This window comes from Macrotis lagotis, chromosome X, assembly GCF_037893015.1.
Source record: "Macrotis lagotis isolate mMagLag1 chromosome X, bilby.v1.9.chrom.fasta, whole genome shotgun sequence".
In the NCBI taxonomy this organism is placed as follows: domain Eukaryota; kingdom Metazoa; phylum Chordata; class Mammalia; order Peramelemorphia; family Peramelidae; genus Macrotis; species Macrotis lagotis.
In genome coordinates, this window is record NC_133666.1 from 96680325 (window position 1) to 96707401 (window position 27077).

General features: G+C 37.0%; 1 protein-coding gene across 1 annotated transcript in view; it reads left to right on the forward strand.

Annotated features, from left to right (window-relative positions):
- Positions 1-27077, forward strand: part of SNX30 (sorting nexin family member 30) — a 196851-nt gene that overhangs the window by 134907 nt on the left and 34867 nt on the right. Inside the window, exons 4-6 of the mRNA XM_074202797.1 lie at positions 5576-5734; positions 12307-12502; positions 14933-15132. Of these exons, the coding sequence (XP_074058898.1) occupies positions 5576-5734; positions 12307-12502; positions 14933-15132 (555 nt within the window). The remainder of the gene's footprint in view (positions 1-5575; positions 5735-12306; positions 12503-14932; positions 15133-27077) is intronic.

Below are 27077 nucleotides of genomic sequence, written 5' to 3' on the forward strand. Positions count from 1 at the left end.
AAGAGGTGAGAAATGATAAGTACTGCATAAGAGTGAAAGAATGTCAAATAGAAGGGCTCATTTTTGTTCTTATAGGAAATAATAGGTTATCCTTGGTAATTTTGGAAAGAACAGTTTTGAGTTTAATGATGAATGTGGAAGACAGAAAGGCAATTAGATGATACAGTAGATAGAGATTGGATTCAGGAGGACTCATCTTCATGAATTCAAATCTAGCCTCAGATAATTACTAGCTGTGTGACCCTAGGCAAGTCATATGACCCTATTTGCCTCAGCTCCTCATCTATATAAAAATGAGCTGGAGAAAATGGCAAACCACTCCAGTATCTTGGCTAAGAAAATCCTAGATGAAGAGGGAGACATAACTGGATGTAGAATTATGAGGCACTAGTGGGTTTAGAAGACAGTAAAAGGAGAGGGAGTAACAGTACTAAATGAAGGTGACTTTTTCAGCAAGTTTAATGAGAAGAAAAGCAGAGATAGTGTAGTAAAGCTAGTAGATATAGGTAAAACATGTGAGGTGTGTTTTTTTTTCCTTTGATGGAGACTTGTTTATATTTATAGGCAATAGGGAAAGAACTGAGAGACTGGAGAAATTCAAGATTAGAAATGGGAGGAATGTGAGATGATGGAAGGGAAAATCTGTAGGAAAAGAAAGAGGGAGGGGATCAAAGGCACGTGAAAGATTGGCACTGGCAAGGAGAACAGTCTTTTCTTCATTAGAGGCTAGAATAAAGAAAGAAAAATGGGGAATGGTGTTAGAGTAATTTGAGAGAATAGAAGGAGGGGAGAAGAGAGAGCTTATTTAAAATTACTTTAGTTATTATCATTATTATTATTATTTGTGAAGGAGGCATGTTGTTGAGAGTGGGGCAAAGGTGCATTGCGCAGCTTGATGTGGGAAGAGTTGGAATAGTTCTTTGAGTGGGATAAAGAATGGAATAGGGAATAGTAGGATTGCTTTGAGGATCCATTTGAGATGAGGTAAAATAAATTCGTACTGGTCTCATTCAGCATGGTTGTGTGACTTCTAGCTGCATGAGTAGAAACAAAGGATGAGGATAGTAAAGTAATACAAAATTGGGATTACATAAAGGATTTTCAATAAAATTGCTGAAACATTTACATAACAAATAATAGGAATTCCTTTGAGAGGAAAAGGTATTAAATACTCTCAGACTCAGTAGTTGTGTTTGTTTAGTTTTGCTGATTTGCATTTTTTCTTTGTTGTTCTTTGTTAAAAGGAGAGCTTGTTGAGTCAATGGGGGTTTGTCTTATATTTACATTTGAAGGTGATATTTTAAAAATGAAATACTGTTAGAAAAAACAAAATTTGTTCTGCCTTCTTTTTTTAATTTATTTTTTTATTCTCATTTTGTACAAATGTTTTTTTAAATTAATAAAATATTCTTGTTTACAAGTAAACAAAATACCCCTCCTCCCCCATGAATATAGATAGACTTGTTTGGGTGAAAAAAGTAAAGAGGAGAGAAAAAAATTAAAATAAAAAATAATAATAATAGTAATAATTGTAGGCATGGCCAGGTGGCACAATGGACGAAGCACCAGCCCTGGAGCCACAAGCACCCGAGTCCATATCCAGCCTCGTAAACCCAACAATCACCCAGCCATGTGACATGCAAGCCACCCGATCCCCACTGCCCTGCAAAAACCAAAAAAAAAGAAAGAAAAGAGACCCAAAATAAAACAAAATAGTAATAATAGTAGGGGTGGCAGGGTGGCAGACAGAGCATTGGCCCTTGAGCCAGGAGCACCTGGGTCCAAATCCGGCCCCAGACACCCAAAGATCACCCCGCTATGTGGCCCCAGGCAGGCCATCCAGCCCCACTTGCCCTGCACCCTCCCCCAAATAATAATAACAAAAAATGTGCTTCAGTCTTTGTTCTAACACCAACAACTCTGTCATGGGTGGATCTCATTCTTTATGATAAGTCCATCACAAAAGTTATTTCCATATTTTTCCACCATTGCCATTGCTGATCGCAACTCCCTCCTTTCTTATTTCTCCACTACCATGTACTCTATTTTCTCTCTCCTTTCACTCTGACTCTGCTGTAGGGTTGCTGAGTGGTGCAGCAGACAGATCCCTGGTCCTGGGGCCAAGAAGCCCTGAGCCCCCATACCACCCCTTAGGCCCAGAATCCACCAGGCCCTGTGGTCCTGGGCAGGCCTTCCATTCCCAGCCCCTTGCAAGAAGTAAGAAAGAAAATGTGTTATATCTGGCCACTCTCCCGCCGTGGTCCATCCTCTCCTCCTTTATTCACATCCCCACCCCTTCCCCCTACTCCCCCCTCCTTCTTACTCCAGATGTCTATACCCCATTGAGTATATTTGCTGTTTCCTCTCCTAGCCATCTCTGATGAGAGCAAAGTTTCCCTCATTCCCCCTTGCCTCCCCCCTTCCATATCATTGCAATAGCTCATTGTAATAAAAAAAAAACTTATTATGTGAAATATCTTGGACTATTTCCCCTCTCCTTTTTCTTTCTCCCATTCCATTTCCCTTTTTATCTATTGACTCCATTTTTACACCATATTTTATCTTCGAATTCAACTTTCTCCTGTGCTTCAACTATAAAAACTACCTCTACCTGTTCTATTAACTGAGAAGGTTCATATGAGTATTATCAGTGTCATTTTTCTATGCAGGAATACATGCAGTTCATCCTCATTAAGTCCCTCATATTTCACCCTTCTCCCCCAATCTCCATGCTTCACCTGAGTCATGTATCTGAAAATCAAACCTTCTGTTCAGCTCTAGCCATTCCAAAAGGAAGCTTTGAAATTCCCCTGGTTCATTGAAAGTCCATCTTTTTCCCTGGAAGAGGACATTCAGCCTTGCTGGGTAGTTCATTCTTGGCTGCATTCTAAGCTCTCTTGCCTTCCGGTATATTGTATTCCAAGCCCTATGAGCTTCCAATGTAGCTGCTGCTAAGTCCTGTGTGATCCTGACTGCAGCTCCTCAATATTTGAACTGTGTCCTTCTGGCTACTTGTAATATTTTCTCTTTGACTTGTGAGTTCTGGAACTTGGCTATAATATTCGTAGGGGTTGGGTTTTTGGGATCTCTTTCTCTGGGGGATCGATGGATTCTCTCCATTTCTATTTTGCCCTCTGCTTCTAGAATATCAGGGCAATTTTCCTGTAGTAATTCTTTGAAAATGATGTCAAGGCTCTTTTCCTGATCATGACTTTCAGGTATTCCAATAATTTTTATATTGTCTTTCCTAAGTCTGTTTTCCATATAAGTTGTTTTTTCAATGAGATATTTCACATTTTCTTCTAATTTTTCATTTTTTTGGTTTTGAAGTATTGATTCCTGATTTCTGTTAAATTCATCAATCTCCCTGAATTCTATTCTTTGTCTGAAGGATTTGTTCTCCTCAGAGAGTTTTCTTATCTCTTTTTTCATCTGGCCAATTTTGCTTTTTAAAGCATTCTTCTCCTCAATAACTTTTTGAACTGTTTTATCCATTTGACCTAAGCTGGTTTTTAGCATGCTATTTTCTTCAGAATTTTTTTGGATTTCCTTGACTAAGCTGCTAACTTCATTTTCATGTTTTTCCTGCATCTCTCTCCTTTCTTTTCCCAGTTTTTCTTCCAGCTCCCTCATTTGATTTTCAAAGTCTTTTTTGAGCTCTGTCATAGCCTGAGCCCAGTTTCTGTTTTTCTTGGAGTCTTTAGATGCAGGAGCTTGTGCTTCCTCATCTTCAGACTGAATATTTTGGTCCTTTTTGGGCTCATTTGCAAAATATTTCTCAATAGTCTTCTTTTTGTTTCTCTGCTTGCTCGTTTTCCCAGCCTGGGCCTGGTTTGGGGTATTTCTTGAGCTTTTGGGACACTCCCACAAGGGTCTCAGTGTGTGAGGCTCTGTCCTCCCTCCTGGTCTGTGAATGACCATAAGCACCTCCCTCTGTCATGGGGCTGAGGTGGGGGGGGCCTGCTGTTCTATGGGGGGGGCCTAGACTGCTATCAGGATCTGAATGTGGTCAGAGCCCCAGAGTCCTGTTCCAGAGGCAGAGGACAGAGCTCTGCAGTCTCTCTTCACTCCCCTCCCTCAGCTCAATGGGCTCATGCCCTGGAGGCTCCTGCTTACCAGCTCTGCCTGCTTCTGTTTCCTGGATCAGGGCTGGGGAAAGACCATGCTGCTGGCTGTGTGCCCTGAGGGCTGGGCTCCACGTGCTCACTCTGGCAGAGGTCCCCTGCTGTTTCCCCACTTTGTGCCTGGTGCTCCTCGGGGTGCAGCTCAGGAGACTCCCCCACTGCTGTGAGCTGAGACTCCCAGCACCCTGGGGCTGCCTGCAGGAGGCTGAGGTTCTTTGCCTTTGGCGGGCCACCCCTCTGGCAGGCCGCCTCTCCAATCCCAGGGAGCAGAGCCTTTCTGCTCTTTTCCAGGTTACCTTGAGTAGGAGAACTGCCTCACTGGTACCCTTTGTGGGTTCTGTCTCTCCAAAGTTTAGTTAGAGTCCTTAGCTGATGAATTTTATCAGAGAGCTCCTAAGACTAGATCCCTTCTTGTCGCCATCTTGGCTCTGCCTCCGAACACCCTGTTCTGCCTTCTCCTATAGTTTATATATAAGCTCCTGACTCTGTAGCTTACAACTTAAGCTTTTATGTCTTTCATTGAAAGATATCACTGCATTTTAAAACTTTATTAAAGAAGGGAGCTTTGAAGAAAGAGAATTCTTACCCCATCTTATGAATCAGACAGTCTCATAGCATTGATAGCTAGAAGATTTTTAAATCAAAGATCTTTTCCAAAGTTACACTTTGGAAAGATTAGACAGATTGACTTTATTTAGTTTCCATGAAATAACTCAAAAAGCAGCCAAAACAATGTGTGGAATGATCATTCGCATCCAAGTAAAAAGACTAAGGAAATTAGCTGACCAAGGAATCCCAAAGATTTGTGAAACCCAAAAAGTTTAGTTGGAAATTTGTTTTAGAATTTGTAGACACTTAAATTTTCTACCCCATTCTTGGCGTTTAATTGAGCTTCTTTATATCAAATGGTCTCAAGAGTCCCTCCCTTCCCCAGAGTGTATCTAAAAAGACAGGATGGAAGTAGTATAGAATAGTGAGACATCTGGATTTAGAGACAAGAAGATCTGGCTTTGAATTCCACTTCAGACAGTTACTGTGTGAAATTGGGCAAGTCTCTTAAACTCTAAGAGCCTCAGTTTCTTTATCTCAGGATTCAGTAGACTCAAATGTCTTTTCCATCTCCAACCCTATGATTGTCATCCTATGAAATTGGATTCCTTTTTTAGAATACCACTCTGCTTTTTCCTTCAGCCTATCTCATCCTTTGTGTTGAAAACAATGCAATGATGATGACTTTTATTTCATTCATTCAAGATTTTTTTTTCAATGCCCACTATATGCCAGATATAAATGTGACACTGGAACCATCCTACATTTCCCATGGTTCCTTAATGTTGATAGTTGTTAAAAGGGCTAATTTACAAGAATAATGGAAAGTGCATTGCTAGAACTATTTCCCCTCAGCTCTCTCAATTATACTGAGCACTTGTGCTTTCTCTTTCTCTTCATAGCCTCTTCCTGAGAAATTTGTGGTAAAAGGAGTTGTGGATCGCTTTTCTGAAGAGTTTGTTGAGACTAGAAGAAAAGCTTTGGATAAATTCTTAAAAAGAATTGCTGATCACCCAGTTCTCTCCTTCAATGAACACTTTAATGTTTTCCTTACAGCTAAGGTAAGTTCAGAATTTTTCCATGTTTCTCCTCCATGTTTCAAATTTGAGCTCAGGTATTTCATAAAAGATCAACTGACTTATCTTCCACAACTAACTGCCTAAGTAACCCACTAGATTTGCATTTTAGCTTTCCATATAAATTGGTGCTTATAAATTTCAAACAAGTTACTGTGTAAGGAGAAGATAGAGAGGTCCACAATTCTCAAAAGCAGGTATTAGGAGGAGGCTAGGTGGTGCAGTGGATATAAAGCACCAGCCCTGGAGTCAGGAGTACCTGGGTTCAAATCCGGTCTCAGACACTTAATAATTACCTAGCTGTGTGGCCTTGGGCAAGCCACTAAACCCCGTTTGCCTTGCAAAAACCTAAAAAAAAAAGCAGGTATTACTAGGTTTTTAAAATGATAGACACGGAAGGTATCATGGTCACACTTTTTTTTGTACTTAAATATTTTATTTATTTTGGGTTTTACAATTTTTCCCCTAATTTTACATCCCTCCCCCCACTCCCCACACAAGGCAATTTGCCAAGTCTTTACATTGTTTCCTTGTTATACATTGATCCAAACTGAATGTGATGAGAGAGAAGTCATATCCTTAAGGAAGAAACATAAAGTATAAGAGATAGCAAGATCAGACAATAAGATATCATTTTTTTTTTTCTAAATTAAAGGTAATGGTCCTTGGTCTTTGTTCAGACGCCACAGTTCTTTCTCTGGATACAGATGGTATTCTCCATTGCAGACAGCCCCAAATTGTCCCTGGTTGTTGCACTGATGGAATGAGTGAGTCCTTCAAGGTTGATCATCGCCCCCATGTTGCTGTTAGGGTGTACAGTGTTTTTCTGGTTCTGCCCATCTCACTCAGCATCAGTTCATGCAAATACCTCCAGGCTTCCCTGAATTCCCATCCCTTCTGGTTTCTAATAGAACAATAGTGTTCCATGACATACATATATGGTCATACTTTCTAGGACTGCTATACTCCTGCATCCCATATGATAAAGGGCATTGTTTCAGGAAAAGCACAAAATTTCTTGAATTCAGATGTGTACAGTAATGTTACAGAACACAAATTTCCTGTCAAATTTCTTAACCAAAAAGAATTTAGAGAGATACTTTACAATGTTTCTCCAGTCTTAGATTTTTAAAGGTCTTATTGTAGCCTGATTTTCCCTATCCCCACCAGTTTCAGAACTGACTTGAAGCACTAGGTAGCAGGGTAGTCTCTATATATGAGACACCTTTGTTTAACAGCCAGTATTTATTGATTTTAGTGGATTCAGAGAGGGTGACTTTGACTTGACACCATAACTCTATGTCCCTACAGTTTAGATTTAGCTTTTTTCATTAGCTGGCATCAAGCCTTTTTTACCTATCAAAAATTTATTTTCTCATCTGACATATTTTCTTTTTTTTAATATTATCCATATTTTATTACATTTTTATTTTGTTAAATAGTTCTGATTGAGCTGAGGGAGGGGAGTGAAGAGAGACTGCAGAGCTCTGTCCTCTGCCTCTGGAACAGGACTCTGGGGCTCTGACCACATTCAGATCCTGATCGCAGTCTAGGCCCCCCCATAGAACAGCAGGACCCCCCCACCTTGGCCCCGTGGCAGAGGGGGGCGCTTATGGTCATTCACAGACCAGGAGGGAGGACAGAGCCTCACACACTGGGACCCGTGTGGGAGTATCCCAAAAGCTCAGGAAGCACCCCAAAACCAGGACCAGGCTGGGATAATGAGCAAGCAGAGAAATAAGAGGAAGACTATTGAGAAATATTTTGCTAATGAGCCCAAGAAGGATCAAAATACTCAGTCTGAAGATGAGGAAGCACAAGCTCCTGCATCTAAAGACTCCAAGAAAAACAGAAACTGGGCTCAGGCTATGACAGAGCTCAAAAAAGACTTTGAAAATCAAATGAGGGAGCTGGAAGAAAAACTGGGAAAAGAAAGGAGAGAGATGCAGGAAAAACATGAAAATGAAGTCAGCAGCTTAGTCAAGGAAATCTAAAAAAAAATGCTGAAGAAAATAGCATGCTAAAAACCAGCTTAGGTCAAATGGATAAAACAGTTCAAAAAGTTATTGAGGAGAAGAATGCTTTAAAAAGAAAAATTGGCCAGATGGAAAAAGAGATAAGAACTCTCTGAGGAGAACAAATCCTTCAGACAAAGAATAGAATTCGAACAAATCCTTCAGACAAAGAATAGAATTCAGGGAGATTGATGAATTTAACAGAAATCAGGAATCAATAATTCAAAACCAAAAAAATGAAAAATTAGAAGAAAATGTAAAATATCTCATTGAAAAAACAGCTGATATGAAAACAGACTTAGGAAAAATAATTTAAAAATTATTGGAATACCTGAAAGTCATGATCAGGAAAAAGAGCCTTGACATCATTTTCAAAGAATTACTACAAGAAAATTGCCCTGATATTCTAGAAGCAGAGGGCAAAATAGAAATGGAGAGAATCCACCGATCCCCCAGAGAAAGAGATCCCAAAAAACCAACCCCTAGGAATATTATAGCCAAGTTCCAGAACTCCCAAGTCAAAGAGAAAATATTACAAGCAGCCAGAAGGACACATTTCAAATATCGTGGAGCTGCAGTCAGGATCACACAGGACTTAGCAGCAACTACATTGGAAGCTCATAGGGCTTGGAATACAATATACCGGAAGGCAAAAGAGCTTAGAATGCAGCCAAGAATGAACTACCCAGCAAGGCTGAATGTCCTCTTCCAAGGAAAAAGATGGACTTTCAGTGAACCAGGGGAATTTCAAATGTTCCTGTTGGAATGGCCAGAGCTGAACAGAAGGTTTGATCTTCAGATACAGGACTCAGGTGAAGCATGGAGATTGGAGGAGAGGGGGGAAATATGAGGGACTTAATGAGGATGAACTGATACTGATAATATTCATATGAACTTTCTCAGTTAATAGAGCAGGTAGAGGGAGCTTTTATAGTTGAAGCACAGGAGAAAGCTGAATTCGAAAATAAAATATGGTGTAAAAATGGAGTCAATAGAAAAAAAGGGAAATGTAATGGGAGAAAGAAAAAGGAGAGGGGGAATAGTCCAAGATATTTCACATAATAAGGTTTTTTTTATTACAATGAGCTATTGCAATGATATGGAAGGGGGGAGGCAAGGGGGAATGAGGGAACTTTTGCTCTCATCAGAGATGCCTAGGAGAGGAAACAGCAAATATACTCAATGGGGTATAGACATCTGGAGTAAGAAGGAGGGGGGAGCAGGGGGAAGGGGTGGGTATGTGAATAAAGGAGGAGAGGATGGACCATGGGGGGAGAGTTGTCCGATATAACACATTTTCTTTTTTACTTCTTACAAGGGGCTGGAATTGGAAGGTCTGCTCAGGACCATAGGGCCAGGTGGATTCTGGGCCTAAGGGGTGGTATGGGGGCTCAGGGCTTCTTGGCCCCAGGACCAGGGATCTGTGTGCTGCACCACTCAGCGACCCTACAGCAGAGTCAGAGTGAAAGAAGAGAGAAAATATAGTACATGGTAGTGGAGAAATAAGAAAGGAGGGAGTTGTGATCAGCAATGGCAACGTTGGAAAAATATGGAAGTAACTTTTGTGATGGACTTATCATAAAGAATGCGATCCACCCGTGACAGAGTTGTTGGTGTTGGAACAAAGACTGAAGCACATTTTTTGTTATTATTATTTGGGGGAGGGTGAAGGGCAAGTGGGGCTGGGTGGCCTGCCTGGGGCCACATAGCAGGGTGATCTTTGAGTGTCTGGGGCCGGATTTGGACCCAGGTGCTCCTGGCTCAAGGGCCAATGCTCTGTCCGCCACCCAGCCACCCCTACTATTATTACTGTTTTATTTTATTTTGGGTCTTTTTTTTCTTCTTTTTGGTTTCTGCAGGGCAGTGGGGATCGGGTGGCTTGCATGTCACACGGCTGGGTGATTGTTGGGTCTACGGGGCTGGATATGGACTCGGGTGCTCGTGGCTCCAGGGCTGGTGCTTTGTCCATTGCGCCACCTGGCCATACCTACAATTATTATTATTTTTTTTTATTTTAATTTTTTTCTCTCCTCTTTACTTTTTTTGCCCAAGCAACTCTATCTGTATTCATGGGGGGAGGGGTATTTTGTTTACTTGTAAACAAGAATATTTTATTAATGTAAAAAAAACATTTGTACAAAATGAGAATAAAAATAAATTTAAAAAAGAAAAAATAGTTCCAATTTACATTTTTTTTAGATTTTTCTATTTTATTTTATTTTTTAATTCTCATTTTGTACAAATTTTTTTTACATTAATAAAATATTCTTGTTTAAGAGTAAACAAAATACCCCTCCACCCCTGAATATAGACTTGCTTGGGCAATAAAGTAAAGGGGAGAAAAAAAATAGTGATAATTGTAGGTATGGCCAGGTGGCACAATGGACAAAGCACCAGCCCTGGAGCCACGAGCACCCGAGTCCATATCCAGCCCCGTAGACCCAACAATCACCCAGCCGTGTGACATGCAAGCCACCCGATCCCCACTGCCCTGCAGAAACCAAAAAGAAGAAAAAAAAAGACCCAAAATAAAATAAAACAGTAATAATAGTAGGGGTGGCTGGGTGGTGGACAGAGCATTGGCCCTTGAGCCAGGAGCACCCGAGTCCAAATCCGGCCTCATACACCCAAAGATCACCCTGCTATGTGGCCCCAGGCAGGCCACCCAGCTCCATTTGCTGACATATTTTCTTAAGGATTACAAGGGAAATTTAATCTCTACTTTTGAGTCCTTGTTCCTAAAGAATTTGCTATTACTTTTTGCTTATTAGTAATTTAATGATAAATAATTTAATGATTAATGACAAAATTATTTTACACATTTACATGAGGCTAAAATATTTTAGAAACTTTGTAGAATGTGAAAGAAACAATGTTAAGTTTCTCATCTAGTGTGCTATGGCCAGGGGCCTTGATTTCAATGAAAATGTTGCCCTTCAATGAAAATGTTTTCATCAGTGGTAGCTAGGTGGCCCTGGAGTCAGGAGTACCTGGTTTCAAATCCGGTCTCAGACACTTAATAATTACCTAGCTGTGTAGCCTTGGGCAAGCTACTTAACCCCATTTGCCTTGCAAAAACCTAAAAAAAAATGTTTTCATCCTCTAATACTTCACATCATCTTTTTTAAGTGATATTTTTCTTTTTGTTTACACATCCTGGCCAAGACAATGAATGGTTTTATCCTTTTTAGTCTTACTTTTTTTTAAAGGTTCCTTTTCTTTATTGTTTGCTAAATTTTAAAGCAAGCAATATGAACCCTATCATACATGTTTCAGTTAATCTTTCAGTGAGAGAGAACCTCATTTAGTTCAATGCCTACCTAAAGCTTCAATACTCTCAACAAACATCCTGGACAAAGATTTTCCTTGAACATTAGGAATATTCCATTCTTGGGTAGCTCTAATAAGAGTGAAATTCTTTATGTTGAAATGATGCTTCCCTTTAACTTCTACCCCTTTGATCCCAGTTCTGTCTCAGGATAGAACATGATGTTTCTTCCTTTTCCATCCAATCTATCTTTCCATCCTCATTGGCTATTACTCTCCTTCACACACTTTTGCAGTCTTACTTTCTGTTTCTCACACCTGTCTCTTTGCCTTTACCCTGAACCAACTCTCACCTTTCTTGTTCCTCAGACTTTTCTCTTTCTTTAAGACACAGCTGAACCATTCTCATCTCCATGAAGTCTCTCCTGTTTCCCTATTAGTGCACTTCCTCTCAAATTCTGTGCATATATGTATGTGTGCGTGTGTATGCATGTCTTTAGAATGCCTGGCATCTTTGATAAGGCCCATTGAGAGTTAAATGAAGCTACTAGACTAAATCAAAATCACTCAGGCTTTCTCTAATTGGTCAATAATAGATTTTAGCCCAAGTCCCTCTTGCTCATTGTTTTGGTTTGGGTGCCAAAGAGTGTAAAAAGCAGTTTCTGTTCTGATCAGAAACCCTGATCATACTGATTGATTCTTTTGTGAAGGATCCAATCTTTACTGAAAGGGAGTTGCTTCAGACAAACCGTGGGAAAGACCTCAACTTAAAAAGGCCAAGGTCTCCCACTGCATCCTGGAACATAGCCAGTCATCCTGACCCATGTCTGACCACTGGACTCCTGTGAATCTGGAGGAGGCAGTGGGTTGATCACTTTGCATAACCCTGCCTCACTTAAATTCATTTAATTTGCATATCATGGCATCACCCTCCTGATGTCATTGGTCCTCTTCAAGAATGAAGGACGAATAACAAATATATGAGTATTTGACACATAGTAAATGATTATTAACTTTTAGTTCCCTGATGATAACATGATAACTGTTCAGAAATTTGGCAGCCATCATTTCCTTGTCAAGTCTCTTTTTCTTTAGACTAAGTATTTTCCTAAGAGAGTGTGTTCATTGGCAGTTATGATACAAATATAACTTGGAAGTGTTTTAATTGCAGTTAGGACTTCTGACTTGGCTCCAAAATGCCTACTTGGTTTTCTGGATCTGAGTGACTCCTTCCCTTTTCCCAAATCATTAAAATCTGGTGTTTTCTTTTGTCAGGATCTGAATGCATACAAAAAGCAAGGAATGGCATTACTCTCCAAGGTTGGGGAATCTGTCAAGTATGTCACTGGAGGCTATAAGCTGAGAAGTCGGCCACTAGAATTTGCAGCTATGGGTGAATACTTAGATACATTTGCCCTAAAACTTGGAACTATTGATCGAATAGCTCAGAGGATCATCAAGGAAGAAGTAGGTAAGCTGTGCTTTATCCAGCATTCCAGATACTATGGTTGCATGAGTGACTTGTGTATGAGTTCTGCTTGTAAAATTAAGCAAGATTAATCAATGTATATGTGTTCTCTTATTCATAAAGCTCACAAAGGAAGCTTGACATTTACTTAATGTTAAAAAAAAGAAGTTAAAATTTTTATTTGTTGTTAAAAAGGAGGGAGGGATCATCATGTATATACTTCATTCTGTTAACTTGAGTTTTTACCCAGAAATCCCAGAAAACGGGGATTTCTTTTTTAATTGAAGCAGATATGGCTACTTGAATGGACTTATTGGCAATTTCCCCAGTTCCCATTAACATAAAATAAATGCTCTGGCCATGATGTGACTTTGGTAGAGGACTTTAGCAGTCATATATACAAATTTGTGCAGTTCTTTAAAATAGTAAGATTCAGTCCACTAATTCAAGATCTGATGACCTGCCATTTTCCCATTAAACAAATGGGCAGAAAGCAACATCATGTTATTTTTCATTATGAGTGACAAAATGTTCATTCAATGACTGGAAAGAGTCTTCAGGTCAAGGCATATCACCCTATTTTGGTTCTGTAACCTTGGGGAAACTCATTTCACTTATCAGTTTTTTAAAAAGTGAGGAGATGGACAAGATGCTGTTTGAAGTCAACAGCACTGCTTACGTTCTATGATTGGAGCATTTTTTTGTGAGTGATTAAAAGAAAAAAAGGAATTTTTTTCTTGCCTGTTCTGATAGGTCCTAGATAAATATTAGGTGTAACTTTCTCTTATTTTAGTTTTCTCAATTACATGTAAAAACATTTCCAAAAATTCATTTTTTTAAGGTTTGAGTTTCAAAGTATTTCTCTCCTTCTTTCCCTCCTCCTCCTTGAGAAGGCCAGCAATTTGATATACAATGTGTATTATATATATATATATATATATATATATATATATATATATATTTAGAATCCTGCAAAATATAGTTCCATATTAACCATATTGCAAAAGAAAACAAACAAACAAACAGAAAGTTTTAAAGGTATACTTCAATCTGTCTTAGATTCCATCAATTCTTTCTCTGTAAGTAGATAGCATTTTCATAGAAAGTTCCTTGGAATTGTATTGCTCAAAATAACTAAATCATTCACAGTTGATCATCATATAATATTGCTGTTACTGGGTATAATATTCTCCTAGCTCTGTTTAGCTCACTTTACACCAATCATATAAGTCTTCCCAGGTTTTTCTGAAACCATTCTGTTTATCATTTCTTAGACCACTATTCCATCACCTTCCTATACTATAACTTGCTTAGCCATCCTGCAATTGATGGGCATCCCCTCAATTTCCAAATCTTTGCCACAACATAAAGAGTGACTAAATTTTCCTGTACAGTTATGTCCTTTTCCTTTTCTTTAAATTCTTTGTGATAAAGAACTGTCAAGTAGTATTTCTAAATATACCCAAATTTATAGTCCTTTGTATATAATTCCAAGTTCTCTCCAGAATAGTTAGACCAGTTCACAAGTGAGTGGCTATTTCTAAGAATCCTTAGTTGAGGAAGTTCTGCCATAATTTTTTTATAAATGTATGTATATGTATATACATACATATATATATATATATATCAAATTCAACAAATCAAATTTATTCAATTTATTCCAATAAACATTTATTAAGCATGTACTATAGTAATGAACTGGGGAGTTTACTGTATTTCTATTAATATTATCACCCATTATAATAGACCCTCAAAAAAGAAAGAGTTCTTAACCTGTTTTGTGTCATGAACCTCTTTGAAAGGAGTGAAGATTCTGCAACCTTTCTCTGAATAATGTTTTGGTTTTTTGTTTTTTGTTTTCGTTTTCGTTTTTTTGTTTTTTGCAAGGCAGTAGGGTTAAGTGACTCCAGCAAGGTCACACAGCTAGGTAATTATTAAGTGTCTGAGTCTGGATTTCAATTCATGTCCTCCTCACTCCAGGACCAGTGCTCTATCTACTGCACTACCAGAATAATGTTTTAAATGCAAAAAATAACATAGAATTACAAAGTAAGCCAATTATATTCCAGTGAAATTAAAAAAAAATTTAAATCAAGTCCACTTATCCCATAATAAGAATCCCTGCCATTAGAAGGAACCAAAACATCAAAAACATGGATTGTTTACTCAGGGGACCCAGCACTTATAACCTAGCTTCCAAAAAAAAAATAAAAGTACCATATTGCCTCATCTCAGGGTGATATTATGGCTAATTCTTAGAGAACTGAGAAAGATCAATTTTATATCTGATGAATAAAAGCCTAGGATTGCTGATTTTTATTAAAGCAGTAGAAAAATCTGCCAGGTACAACCATACCACCTGAGGTTCCTACTTATGTCTGTGTGGCCATTACTTTCCAGCCAGACCTTACTGATTTCTTTTTTTCCTCTTAGAATACCTTGTAGAACTCAGAGAATATGGGCCTGTGTACTCCACATGGAGTGGACTAGAGATGGAGCTGGAGGAGCCCCTGGAGGGAGTTTCAGCCTGTATTGGAAACTGTTGTACTGCTCTGGAAGACCTGACAGATGACATGACAGAAGACTTTTTGCCAGTGCTTAGGGAATACATTTTATACTCTGAGTCCATGAAGGTCAGTCCATTGTACTCTTCTTGTTCATCATCTCCATGAGCATTTGAGCATTTGTCTACATATGATGAATAGAATTCAGAGTTTGTGATTCAGCAGTGACATGAGCAGAAAACACAGGCAAGGTGACAACAAATACTAAACCCCATGTGCAGATTAGTGGGGAAATGAGGAGTCCCAACACTTAGACAGAAACAGATTTTGAGTCCATGTTCTTTGACAGTGAGAAGGTTGGTGTTGCCAGAATTGCCTCTGAGACAAGTTAGATTACTACAGTTATGTAAAGAGGAATTTTATGGGTGGGATCATAAATGATGTTAGGCCACAGTCACTATTGACCAACTTTCCTGGAATTTGAGAAGAAAGGTGTAAGGGAGATAATGAGCATTTATTAAATACTGTTTGCCACAATTTCCTTAGGCTAAAAAATGAAATAACAAAGTTAGTTATTTAAATGAAGTTTAATTTTCTCGGATCTTTCCAAAACCCATGGGTGGATGGCATTCTTGAAAATGCCAACCTTGATACAAAATTTGGGGGGCATTTTATAAAAAATGTACAAAGAATCATAAAATTTTTGGCAGCCAACCAATGAGATTTCACAGAGATGACATGGCTTTATAATATGATTCTCTCAAAATCTTATAATATTTGCTTAAGATTCCTATTGACAAGAATTCCACCTATGCTAAAGAGTAAATGTTTAGAAATAATAATAAGATTTTCTCTCCTCATCCAAGATGTCTCTTATCTTTAGTTTTGTTGATCAGGTAAGAAATTTATTGGTGGGCGGCTAGGTGGCACAGTGGATAAAGCACCAGCCCTGGAGTCAGGAGTACCTGGGTTCAAATCTGGTCTCAGACACTTAATAATTACCTAGCTGTGTGGCCTTGGGCAAGCCACTTAACCTCATTTGCCTTCAAAAACCTAAAAAAAAATTTATTGGTGCTAACATTGAGGTAATCAGATAGTATTGACCCAGGTGAAGTCAACATTGTAGGAGACAGGCCTTACATAGCAGACCGACATTTTATAATTATTAGTTAAAGTTTAAAAGACTAACTTCTGAAATATATAGATCAAGAAATATTAATTCTATCTTAAAGAATATCATATTGGACATTCCTCCATTTTGATCTAGATAGACTTTAATGTCATTCATAGAGAAATCATAAAAATTTAGGAAGATAATGGAGGGGAAGTAATATATCAATGGGACTTAGATTTTCTAAAAACCATGGGCAAGTAATGTTAAGATCCATAACAGTAATACAAGTGAGTAATACAATCACAAATTTTAAAAAAAATTACAGATATTCAAAAAGGGGGTAATTCCATTTTGATTTTAGATACACACACATATATATGTATATGTAAATTTACATGTGTGTGTGTGTATGTAAATCATATAGCAGCAAGGAAAGATTCAGGTCAATTTCTCCTGAAGTCACCTTATGAATTTCTATGGCTTTGGATGTAGCTTCAGAGATTTCTTCAATCTAGATTAGTTGTAGAGATTTTTCCTTTTTTCTGTTGAAACTTCTTAATAAGTAATTATCATTACCAGAAAATGAAATTCTGAAATCCCTTAGATCTTGATGATTTACAATTTGATTTGATATTCACAGAAAATTCAGTTATAAACACCATTATAATCATTATTTATTTTATTCCCCCATTTGGAGGATACCTTTCCCTTACCAAAATAAACTTTTGTATTAGTTATGCCAGACTACACACAAATCTAGAAAACTGTTTAAAATTTAGATAAATGAAGGCCAAAATTACAGAATTTTAATATTGATTGTCTGACATGATTATAGCAAATTACCATAAGATCAAGGACATAAAAGAAAGGACAATGGTCCCTTATGTATTTTAGATGTCTGTTCCAGGTGGAAGTCATGTAAGTAACCAATTACCTCAAGCTAGATTCTCATTCTGCCAGGTGAGAAATATTTTTCTGAATGTCACATTCATGGGAAACTGACTTCTATGGACTATGGCCGACCAGTCTTTTCCTTTGATACCTGGATTTCAGACTTAGAAAGTCAATTTCAGTCCCATGGCATTTTTATAGCAATTTTCTATTCATCTCTAAACTTCATAAACTAGAGGATCAGAAATAAAATCATATTTTGATTATGATCTCATAGTGGTAACAAGGAATATTACAGGAAAAATTACAAAATATTATACTGATAATCATACTAAAACTTATATCACTGTCACTGCATCACTCCTCCCTTTTTAGTCAGAGAGGCGCATAAATGCCACCTGCAGACAAAAAGGCGGGGCGGGGGGAGACCTTTTCACCATTACATTTCCTCAGAGGATATGAGGGCAAGTTCTTTTAAACATTCCTCATGTGACCATGGGGTATTTATCTGTTTCATTCCATGTGATATGACTACAGATGTCATCTTATTCACAAAAGCAGTAGAACATCTAATAATTTTATAAGTTTATTCACTCCTACCCAAGTATACTTATATCAATCTTAAAAAAAAATGAGATTTCTAAGGAACTTAATCTCAGAAATGCTAATTTCAAAACATAGCAAGAATTTTTTTCTACTTGCCAACTTTAAATAGTAATAGTAAACTAACAGCTAATTGCTTCATAAATGTAACCTTAAAAATATAGAAACTTTTCTATGACAGCTATACTTATTTGCAATAAATTAGCTCACACATTTGAAAATTTAGTAGATCTTATACAAAATATATAAAAAAATTTTTACAGAAGTCTTGTCTTTTTTTAAAACAGCAATAAACATTTAAAAACAGCAATAAAAGGACAATATATTAATTATGAACTTCTAAATTGATGAACATCTCTCTTATTCAATCTTAAAGCAAAAAAAATTTTAAAATTGGGATTTATCAAACCTAAATTGGGGGGACAGCTAGGTGGCACAGTGGACAGAGTACTGGCCCTGGAGTCGGGAGGACCTGAGTTTCAATTCAGCCTCAGACACTTAATAATTGCATAGCTGTGTGACCTTGGACAAGTCACTCAAATCCCATTGCCTTAAATAAATTTAAAAAATTATATAAAAAACCTAAATTGGTATAAAATTTATTTTTAAATATTATACATTAATCCCACAAATTATTCACAGGAAATAAATCCCAAATCCCAGAACTTCTAAGTACCACCTTCCTTGAACTCAAGGGTGTGTACAAAAGGAAGGGTCTATTGGTTTAAAACATGGAAAAATATACCTAACTAAATTATTCTTACAAACAACCTTAAGTCAAATTCCCTTCAAACATTGGCTTAATTTTTTTTTAATTTTTATTTATTTTCATCCATGCATATTTCCAAGTTACAAAGTTTCCCTCCACCCTCCCTTCCCACCCCCTTCCCCTCAGTTGGGAATGGTCAGGTTAGCATTTTACATACATATTTTGTTAAATATATTTACAAATTAGTAGTTTTGGGCATGAGGAATTAGGATTAAGGGAAAGAGATACATAAGAAATAATTTTTATAAAGTGTTCATCAGATTCGGTAGGAGTGGTTTTTTTCTGTGTATTTTGTTTGTTTTTCTTCCTCTAGTTGGGGATAATATAGTCTATAATCTGTCAAATACAGTTGTCCTAGCTCTTTGGACAGCTGAGATGGGTTGCTTCCATCAGGGTTCTTCATTTCATAATGTTGATGTATAAATTGTTCTCTTGGCTCTACTCCTTTCGCTTGGCATCAAATCCCATAAGTCATTCCATGCTTCTGTAGAATCTGACCATTTATTGTTTCTTATAGAATAATAATAATATTCCATAGTATTCATGTACTATAACTTGTTTAGCTATTCCCCAATTGATGGGCATCCCCTCAATTTCCAATTCTTTGCCACTATAAAAAGGACTGCTATGAATATTTTAGAATATGTAAGGACTTTTTCCCATTTTTTTACAATTTCTTCAGGATATAGTCCTAAAATTGGAATTGCTAGGTCAAAGGATATGAACAGTTTTATTTCTCTTTGGGCATAGTTCCATATTGCTCTCCAGAAAGGTTGGATCCATTCACAACTCTATCAGCAATGTATCAATGTTCTAATCCTCCCACAACCTCTCCAACATTGATCATCTTCTCTTTTTCTCATCTGGTCCAATCTAATAGATGTGTGTAGTTTTCAACATTCATTTTTGTAAGATTTTGAGTTCTAAATTTTTCTCCCTCCCTCCCTTCCTTTGCTCCCCCATCCTAAAGACAGCAAGTAATCTGATATAGGTTATACATGTACATGTATAACCATACATGTATAACCATATCAGTATGTTGTGAAAGAAGAATCAGAACAAAAGAGAAAAAGACACCAGAAAGAAGAAAAAAACTAAAAGCAAGTTTTTAAAAAGTGAAAAAAAGCATGCTTTGGTCTGCATTCAGACTCCATAGTTTGTTCTCTGGATGTGAATTACATTTTCCATCACAAGTCTTTTGTAATTCTGAATGTTTGTTTTTACAAGAAAATTTGATACCATCTGTGGCTGTCAATGAAAATAAATTCCACAGGAAGATTTTCCCTTAATATCCTACTTGTATCTTGTTTTCCTTCACAATGAAGATAGGACATAAAATTTTGGGTCCAGACCCTTTTTGTCATTGGTATGAGGAGTTTCTGAGAAGAAACTTCTTTATCAGAGCTAATGTTCAACTTTTCTATAGTTTCTATACCTTAAGAAGTTGCCCAGTATCACCTCAGCCAGGGGTTGGACTTGAATCTAGCTTCCAGAAGTAGATCTTACCTTATATTAAATTTCTCTTAGCTTTTTAAGTAGCTAGTTGGAAAAATGCAAAGAACTCAGAATTTGGAAGCCAGCAAGAATGGAGTTCAAATTCTAACTCAGGTAACTTAAGAGCTTTATGACCCTAGGCAAGTTACTTAACCACTCTCAGCCTTAGTTTTCTTGTTTGTAAAATAGGAATTATAATAGCCCCTATTTCACAGGATTTTTATGATCAAATGAGTTAACTTAGGTAAAGTGCTTTGTAAATCTTAGAACACTAAATAAATGTTAATTATTATTGTTATTACTACTCCAAACAAGCATTTTCATATCAGAATAAAATAAAATAAATTGCACATGAATCTTATGTACAAATTGCTATTTTTTAAAAATATAATAAAGTGATATATAAAATTTTTTCCTTTTTCTTCTCTCCCTGCACTCTATCATGAGATACAAATATGCATACATGTGCATATGTGTGTATATCTATACATACATGCATACATACATATATGTAAAAACATCTTATTCATATTTCTATCTATTAGTTCTTTCTCTGGATGGCAATGACTTCCTTCAAAGGTCCTTTGAAATTAATTTGGGTACTTGCAACAGTCAAAATCCCTTAATCACTCAAAGTTCTTTTTGTTTGTTTTTGCAAGGCAATGTGGGGTCAAGTGACTTGCCCAAGGTCACACAGCTAGATGTCAGGTTGGGGTCCTTCTGACTCCTGGGCCTGTGACCACCTAGCTGCACCTTCAAAGTTGTTCTTGAAACAGTATTGTTGTTACTGTATATAATGTTGGTTCTGCTCATTTCACTTTTTGTTATTTCATTTCAGTCTATATATCACAACCATTGTTCAACCATTCCCCAATTGATGGTCATCCTTGTAATTTCCAGTACTTTGCTTACCACAAAGACAGTTCTATAAATTTCTTAGAATATATAGATTCTTTTCCTTTTTCCTCTAATCATCTGGGTGCAGAAATAGACCTATGAGGCTAAGGTTAAAGGTATAATTCCAGGTTGCTTTCCAAAATGGTCAGATCAATCTCTTTGACTCTTTTTGTCCTTTTATAAAGATTTTATTTATTTTGAGTTTTACAATTTTTCCCCTAATCTTACTTCCCTCCCCCACCCCCACCCCAGAGCGCAATTTGCCAATCTTTACATTGTTTTCATGGTATACATTGATCCAAATTGAATGTGATGAGAGAGAAATCATATCCTTAAGGAAGAAATATAAAGTATAAGAGATAGCAAGATCAGACAATAAGATATCAGTTTTTTTTTCTAAATTAAAGGTAATAGTCCTTGGTCTTTGTTCAAACTCCATAGCCCCAAGTCTCTCTGACTCTTAAGAAATTTTTGATAACAATAATTACTTTTTTCTCTTAGAAATTTTCTCTTCCATTGGCTTTTGTAACACTCCCCTTTCCTGGTTCTGTTTCTATTTGTCTGACCTCTTCTCCCAACCTCCATTGCTGTCCCTAAGTGAAGGCATCCTCCTAGGTCCTGTCCTTGACCCTTTTCTCCTCTTTCTATACTCATGACCTTGTTGAGCTCACCTACTCCCACTCAGCTCTGTCTGTCAATCTGCCTCTAGCTCTAATCTCTCCTGAACTCCATCTTCTCTTGGATATCTGCTGAATGTGCCATCAAACCTGCCCCTTTATTATTTTGTTGAAGACATCATCTCTTTCCCACAGATCTGAACATTTCTAGCCATATTTGATGTGTGCTTTCCACAAGCCTTCAAAGCTCTCTACAGTCTGACTCCATTCTACCCTTTCAGTCATCTCGCATTTCTTGAGTTTTCTTGAATTTGATTGTTCCATCTTCCTGTTCAGCCATTTTTCAGTCATGTTCAATTCTTCATGACCCCATTTGGGTTTTCTAGGCATGGATACTAAAGTCGTTTGCTATTTTCTTCTCCAACTCATTTTACAGATGAGGAAACTGAGGCAAAGTGACTTGCCCAGGGTTATACAGCTAGGAAGTGATTGAGGCCAGATTTAAACTCACAAAGATGAGTCTTCTTGACTCTAGGCCTGGCACTCTAACTAACTACTGTGCCACCTAGCTGATCTCCTTCTTCATTCTTTGAAGAGGACCATGACATCCACAATGCAATGACATGCAAATGACTTAGATTTAAGTGAGGAAGGGCTGAGCAAAGTCAATCTCTTTTTCTTCTGGATCTATCTGGGCTAAATATGAGTCAGGATGATTGAAGATGACCCTGGATGCAGTGGGAAATAAATGATTCTCTTGCATAATTAAAAAAAGAATAAATCTGGGAGGGGAAGATCCTCTAGATAACAGATATTTACCAAGTCTTCCAGTTATTTCCCTATGACAATTTTTGCAGTCAGCCCTTTTTTCTATACATACATAGCCACCATCCTAGTTTCTGGTCCATATCAACTCCTGAGCTGTTGTAATGGACTCCTAATTGGTTTTCCTGGTTCTCATTTCTCTTTTCTCTGGTTCCTTCAGTTTCTTCTTCCTATAGCTACCAAAATAATTTTCACAAATCACCTGTATGATCATGGCCACATTTTGTTCAAAACCTTTTAAGGACTCCTTGTTGCCTAACTTCATAGCCTGGCCCTTGAAGCCCTCATGTTACTCATACAGTCATTTTTCAGTTTTTGAGTTTCTTGAACTTCCATTATAGCCAAACTGGATGATTCCTATTGATCTCTGGATTTTGTTTTGTTTTTTGCAAGGCAATGGAGTTAAGTGACTTGGCCAAGGTCACACAGCTAGATAATCATTAAGTGTCTGAGCTCAGAGTTGAACTTAGGTCTTCTGGACTCCAAGGCCAGTACTCTATCCACTGTGCCACCATCTGCCCCTCCTATCAATCTCTGAATTTGGCACATCATCTTCCATGTCCATATAATCTCACAGAGGACAGTGTATATTTTTTGGTGAATAATTGAAAAAAATCCTATGTCAGTGTAGGAGAGCTCTAATTACTATTACATTGATGAAAATGTTTGTGTCTCACAAGCTTGTATGTGGATTTAATAGTAATGTCTCTATCACATGAACTCTGACTCTTTTCTCCTCCTCTAGGCCCATGAGGTATGTGTATTAGGTTACTTGTTTAACAAAAGAACATAGAAAATATAGGTTAATCATGCTGTGAGAATGGTAATTCCTCACTGGGGTTTCTGGTTCAGTGTCATTCATCCAGGACGCTATTACTTGTGAGCCTTGGGAAATTTTGAAACACAAACTCACTGCATACTCAGTATGAAAACCTTACATATAAGAATGAAAACTTTCCAATTAGAGGAGTGCTCTTCTACAGCTTCTCTCTCAAAACCATACAGAGTCATTCATGAGAGCCTCTGATTAGGTAAGGTTGCAGTGTTCTTTGAGGGGAATTAATGTATAGTATGTGGCAATGTTCAGTGATGTACCAAATGAGAAGTACCATGTCTTAGTGACATAAAGGTTAAGGTCATTTTCTTTGCTTAAAAAAATATTGTCCCAGAGTTTAAACAAAGTCTAAAAATTATTACCTTTATTTTTTTAAAAAGGTAACATTATATAATTTTGCTATCTCTTATATTTTACTTTTTCCTTGAGGATATGATTTCTTTCTAAACATCCAATTTTGATCAATGTATAGCATGAATCAATGTAAAGATGCTTTCTTGTGGGGGGTGGGGGAAAGTAAGCAGGATTGGAGGAAAAATTGTGAAATTCAAAAAAAAAATAAAACTGTTGATCTTTTCAAAAAAAAATATTGCCCCTACAATTTTAGGGTATCTGTGATGGAGAATGTTATCTGTATCCAGAGATGGAACTGTGGAGTTTGAACAAAGACCAAAGATTATTATCTTCAACTTTTAAAAATTGCCATATGTATTATATAACTTTGCTATCTCTTATGTTTTCTTTTTGGATCTATTTTTTTCTCTCAACTCATTCAACTTGGATCTATGTTTATCATGGAAACAAATGTAAAGACTATATTGGAGTGCCTTCTTTTGAGGGGAGGGAAGGGAGGGACAGAAGGAGGAAAATAAATTGTAAAATTGAATTCTGGTCCATATCAACTCTCACCTGAGCTGTTGTAATGGACTCCTAATTGGTTTTCCTGGTTCTCATTTCTCTGGTTCCTTCACTTTCTTCTTCCTATAGTTACCAGAATAATTTTCACAAATCACCTATATGACCAAGGCCACATTTTGTTCAAAACCTTTTAAGGACTCCTTGTTGCCTAACTTCATAGGTTGGCCTTTGAAGTCCTTGTGCTACTCATTACAGTCATTTTGCAGTTTTTCAGTTTCTTGAACTTTCCATTTTAGCCAAACTAGATATTCCTATTGATCTCTGGGCTTGAAACTTCCATTTTATGAAATTGGATAACAAATAAAACATTTATATGATTTTTAAAAAATTGTCCCTCTTTTTAGTTAAAGAGAGATAAATTCTTTTTCTAAATAATGTTTGTTATTTAAAAGTTCATGGCATACATGGCCTTTGATATTCAGTGGCAAAGTGATAGGTGGAAGAAAAAATTTCCTAAAATTCATGAAAATAAAGACTGAGAATTAGTGTGCTGGTCATCATTTGCAATAAGGAATAAATATACTTTTGGTTTTGGTTTTGTTTCAAGGTGTGCTTGCAACAGTTTTTTATCAGTTTGCTTCATTCACATCAATATTCCAGTTGTGGAACCAAATGGAAATATTTGAATTATATTTGAGCATAGGAGTAAGTATTTGATATATTCAGGTTTGGTATGGTTCTGTGTGTGTGTGTGTGTGTGTGTGTGTGTGTGTGTGTGTGTGTGTGTATTTGCTGCTCTAGCTCAGTTACTTAGCATTCTGCTGTAATATTAAGGGAAAATTGTGTGACCCATCCATACTAATTGGCCTTTGCTTAGATTCATGGCCACCTAGGCTGCTTTTTTTTTTTTTTTTTAGAATTTTGCAAGGCAAATGAGGTTAAGTGGCTTGCCCAAGGCCACACAGCTAGGTAATTATTAAGTGTCTGAGGATGGATTTGAACGCAGGTACTCCTGACTCCAGGGCTGGTGCTCTATCCACTGCACCACCTAACTGCTCTGTAGGCTGCTCTTATGAGCATTGTTAGCCCACTAGAAGCTGTGCACCGATAATTATCAGAGAAACTGAGTATGAGTACATGTGGTTGAATCATAGCAAACACAGCAGTATTACAATGGGTCAAAATGCAGTTCATTATTGGAAATTGCACTATTGGGAAAGGTCACAGTGGGATGGTATTCTAACCATGCAGAGGTTTTATCCCCTGAAGCTGTTGTATCTGACTGGTAGGTATTAGTACCTTCAACAGTGCAAGTAGGAGTGAAAACTAAAAGTGAAATATCAATCTTTGATAGGTTACTAAAAGGAAAAAATAGAAGAATGCTGCAGAAAGTAGAGATTCTTCCAAAAGATTTGCAAGCATATGTGGCTTACTGACAGGACTATGTTGAAACCAACTTGAGCCAGGTCCCAAGAGCTCATGGTTTGATTTTCATGTGAGCATTTACATCTTAGAATTAGCAAATGTTACAAATCAAAGGCTTGATTTTATTATTTTATTGAATGGAAATTAATAATGTAGATTAGACTTAAAAGTGTATCATGAGTATATTTCTTCAGGGAGGCATTTTTAAAAATATATATTTTATTTGTTTTAATCAGTCAAAATCTGCCTTTCAAAACTCATTACAAACATTACAAATTAATAGTGGCTGAATACAGACCAAAGCCTATTTTTTCCTCTCCCTGCCTCCTTTCCAGTCTTCTTGCATAAAATGACTGATATGGAAATGTTTTATATGAATACACATATATAACCTATATCAGATTGTTTACTATCTCAGGGAATGAAGTATAGAATCTGGAATTCAACATTTTTAAAAAAATAAATGTTATAAATGTTATAAATTATCATATATTTATTTATTTATATATATTTTATATATACTTATATATATATAATTTTATATGTAATTTGAAAAAAATAAAATGATATTTTAACAAACTTATTTCTAATGTGTTATCAGTCTGATAATTCCACAAAAACAATTTTCTCATGCAGTCTGAATCCTTTACCTCTCTATTTGGAGGTAGATAGCATATTTAGTCTTTTAATCTTCAGAAATCATGGTTGATCATTGCACTGATAAGAGTTCAGCACCATAGTATTCCATCACCTTTCTATACCATAATTCATTTATCCAGTTCCCAATTTGTGGGCATACTCTCAGATTTCCATTCCTTATCACCTCTAAAAGAACTAAAAATATTTTTGCACATCCTTAGAATTTGTTTTGCTTAGAACTACCCACTCCCTTAATCATTCCTCTCTCAAATTCTTCCTCCTCTTTTCTCTACTTGTTCTTCTTTCCCCCTGTTGGGTGCAGTGTATTTTGTGCCCATTTTTTTGTATATGTATATGTATTCTTCCTACTCAATTATTTTAGACAAGTGAGGTTGAAGTCTTCGTTTCCCCCTTGTGCATCCAGGTTATGTGAGAAGATTTACCTTTCATTTCACATCCCTCTTCCCCACCTCTCACCTTTCCAATTTTTTTCTTAAAATCATGAAGACTTCATAGCACAACTCCTATTTGATTGGATTCTTTCTTTGATCCGTTGATGATTTAGTTTAGAGCGTGCATGCACACACACACACACACACACACACACACACACACACACACCATATTTGACTGCTAGCAGTTCATCTTTGTTTTTAGTCCTTTGATCATTCATGCTTACTTTTTATGTTTCCCTTTACTCCTTTGTTTGAACTTCAGAGTTTCTATACCACTCTGGTCTTTTAATCAGAAATATATGAAAGTCCTCTATTTCATTAAAGATCTATTTTTTTTCCTCTATGACATTATATTCAGATTTTCTGGGTAAGTTATTCTTGGCTGTAAGCCCAGATCCTTTATATGCTATGGAATAGCATATTCCAAGTTCCCTGTTTCATATTACAGTGGCTGCCAAATAGTGTGTGATCCTGACTGTGACTCTTCAGTACTTGAATTCTTTCTTTTGGTATCCTCATTCTATTTTCTCTTTGTCCTGGAAAAATCTGAATTTTGGCCATAATATTCCTGTGAGTTTTAATTTTGGAGGAGGTGCATAGTAAATTCTTTCTGGAGGAGGGGGAGGGGAAGAGGAAGAGGAGGAAACAAAAC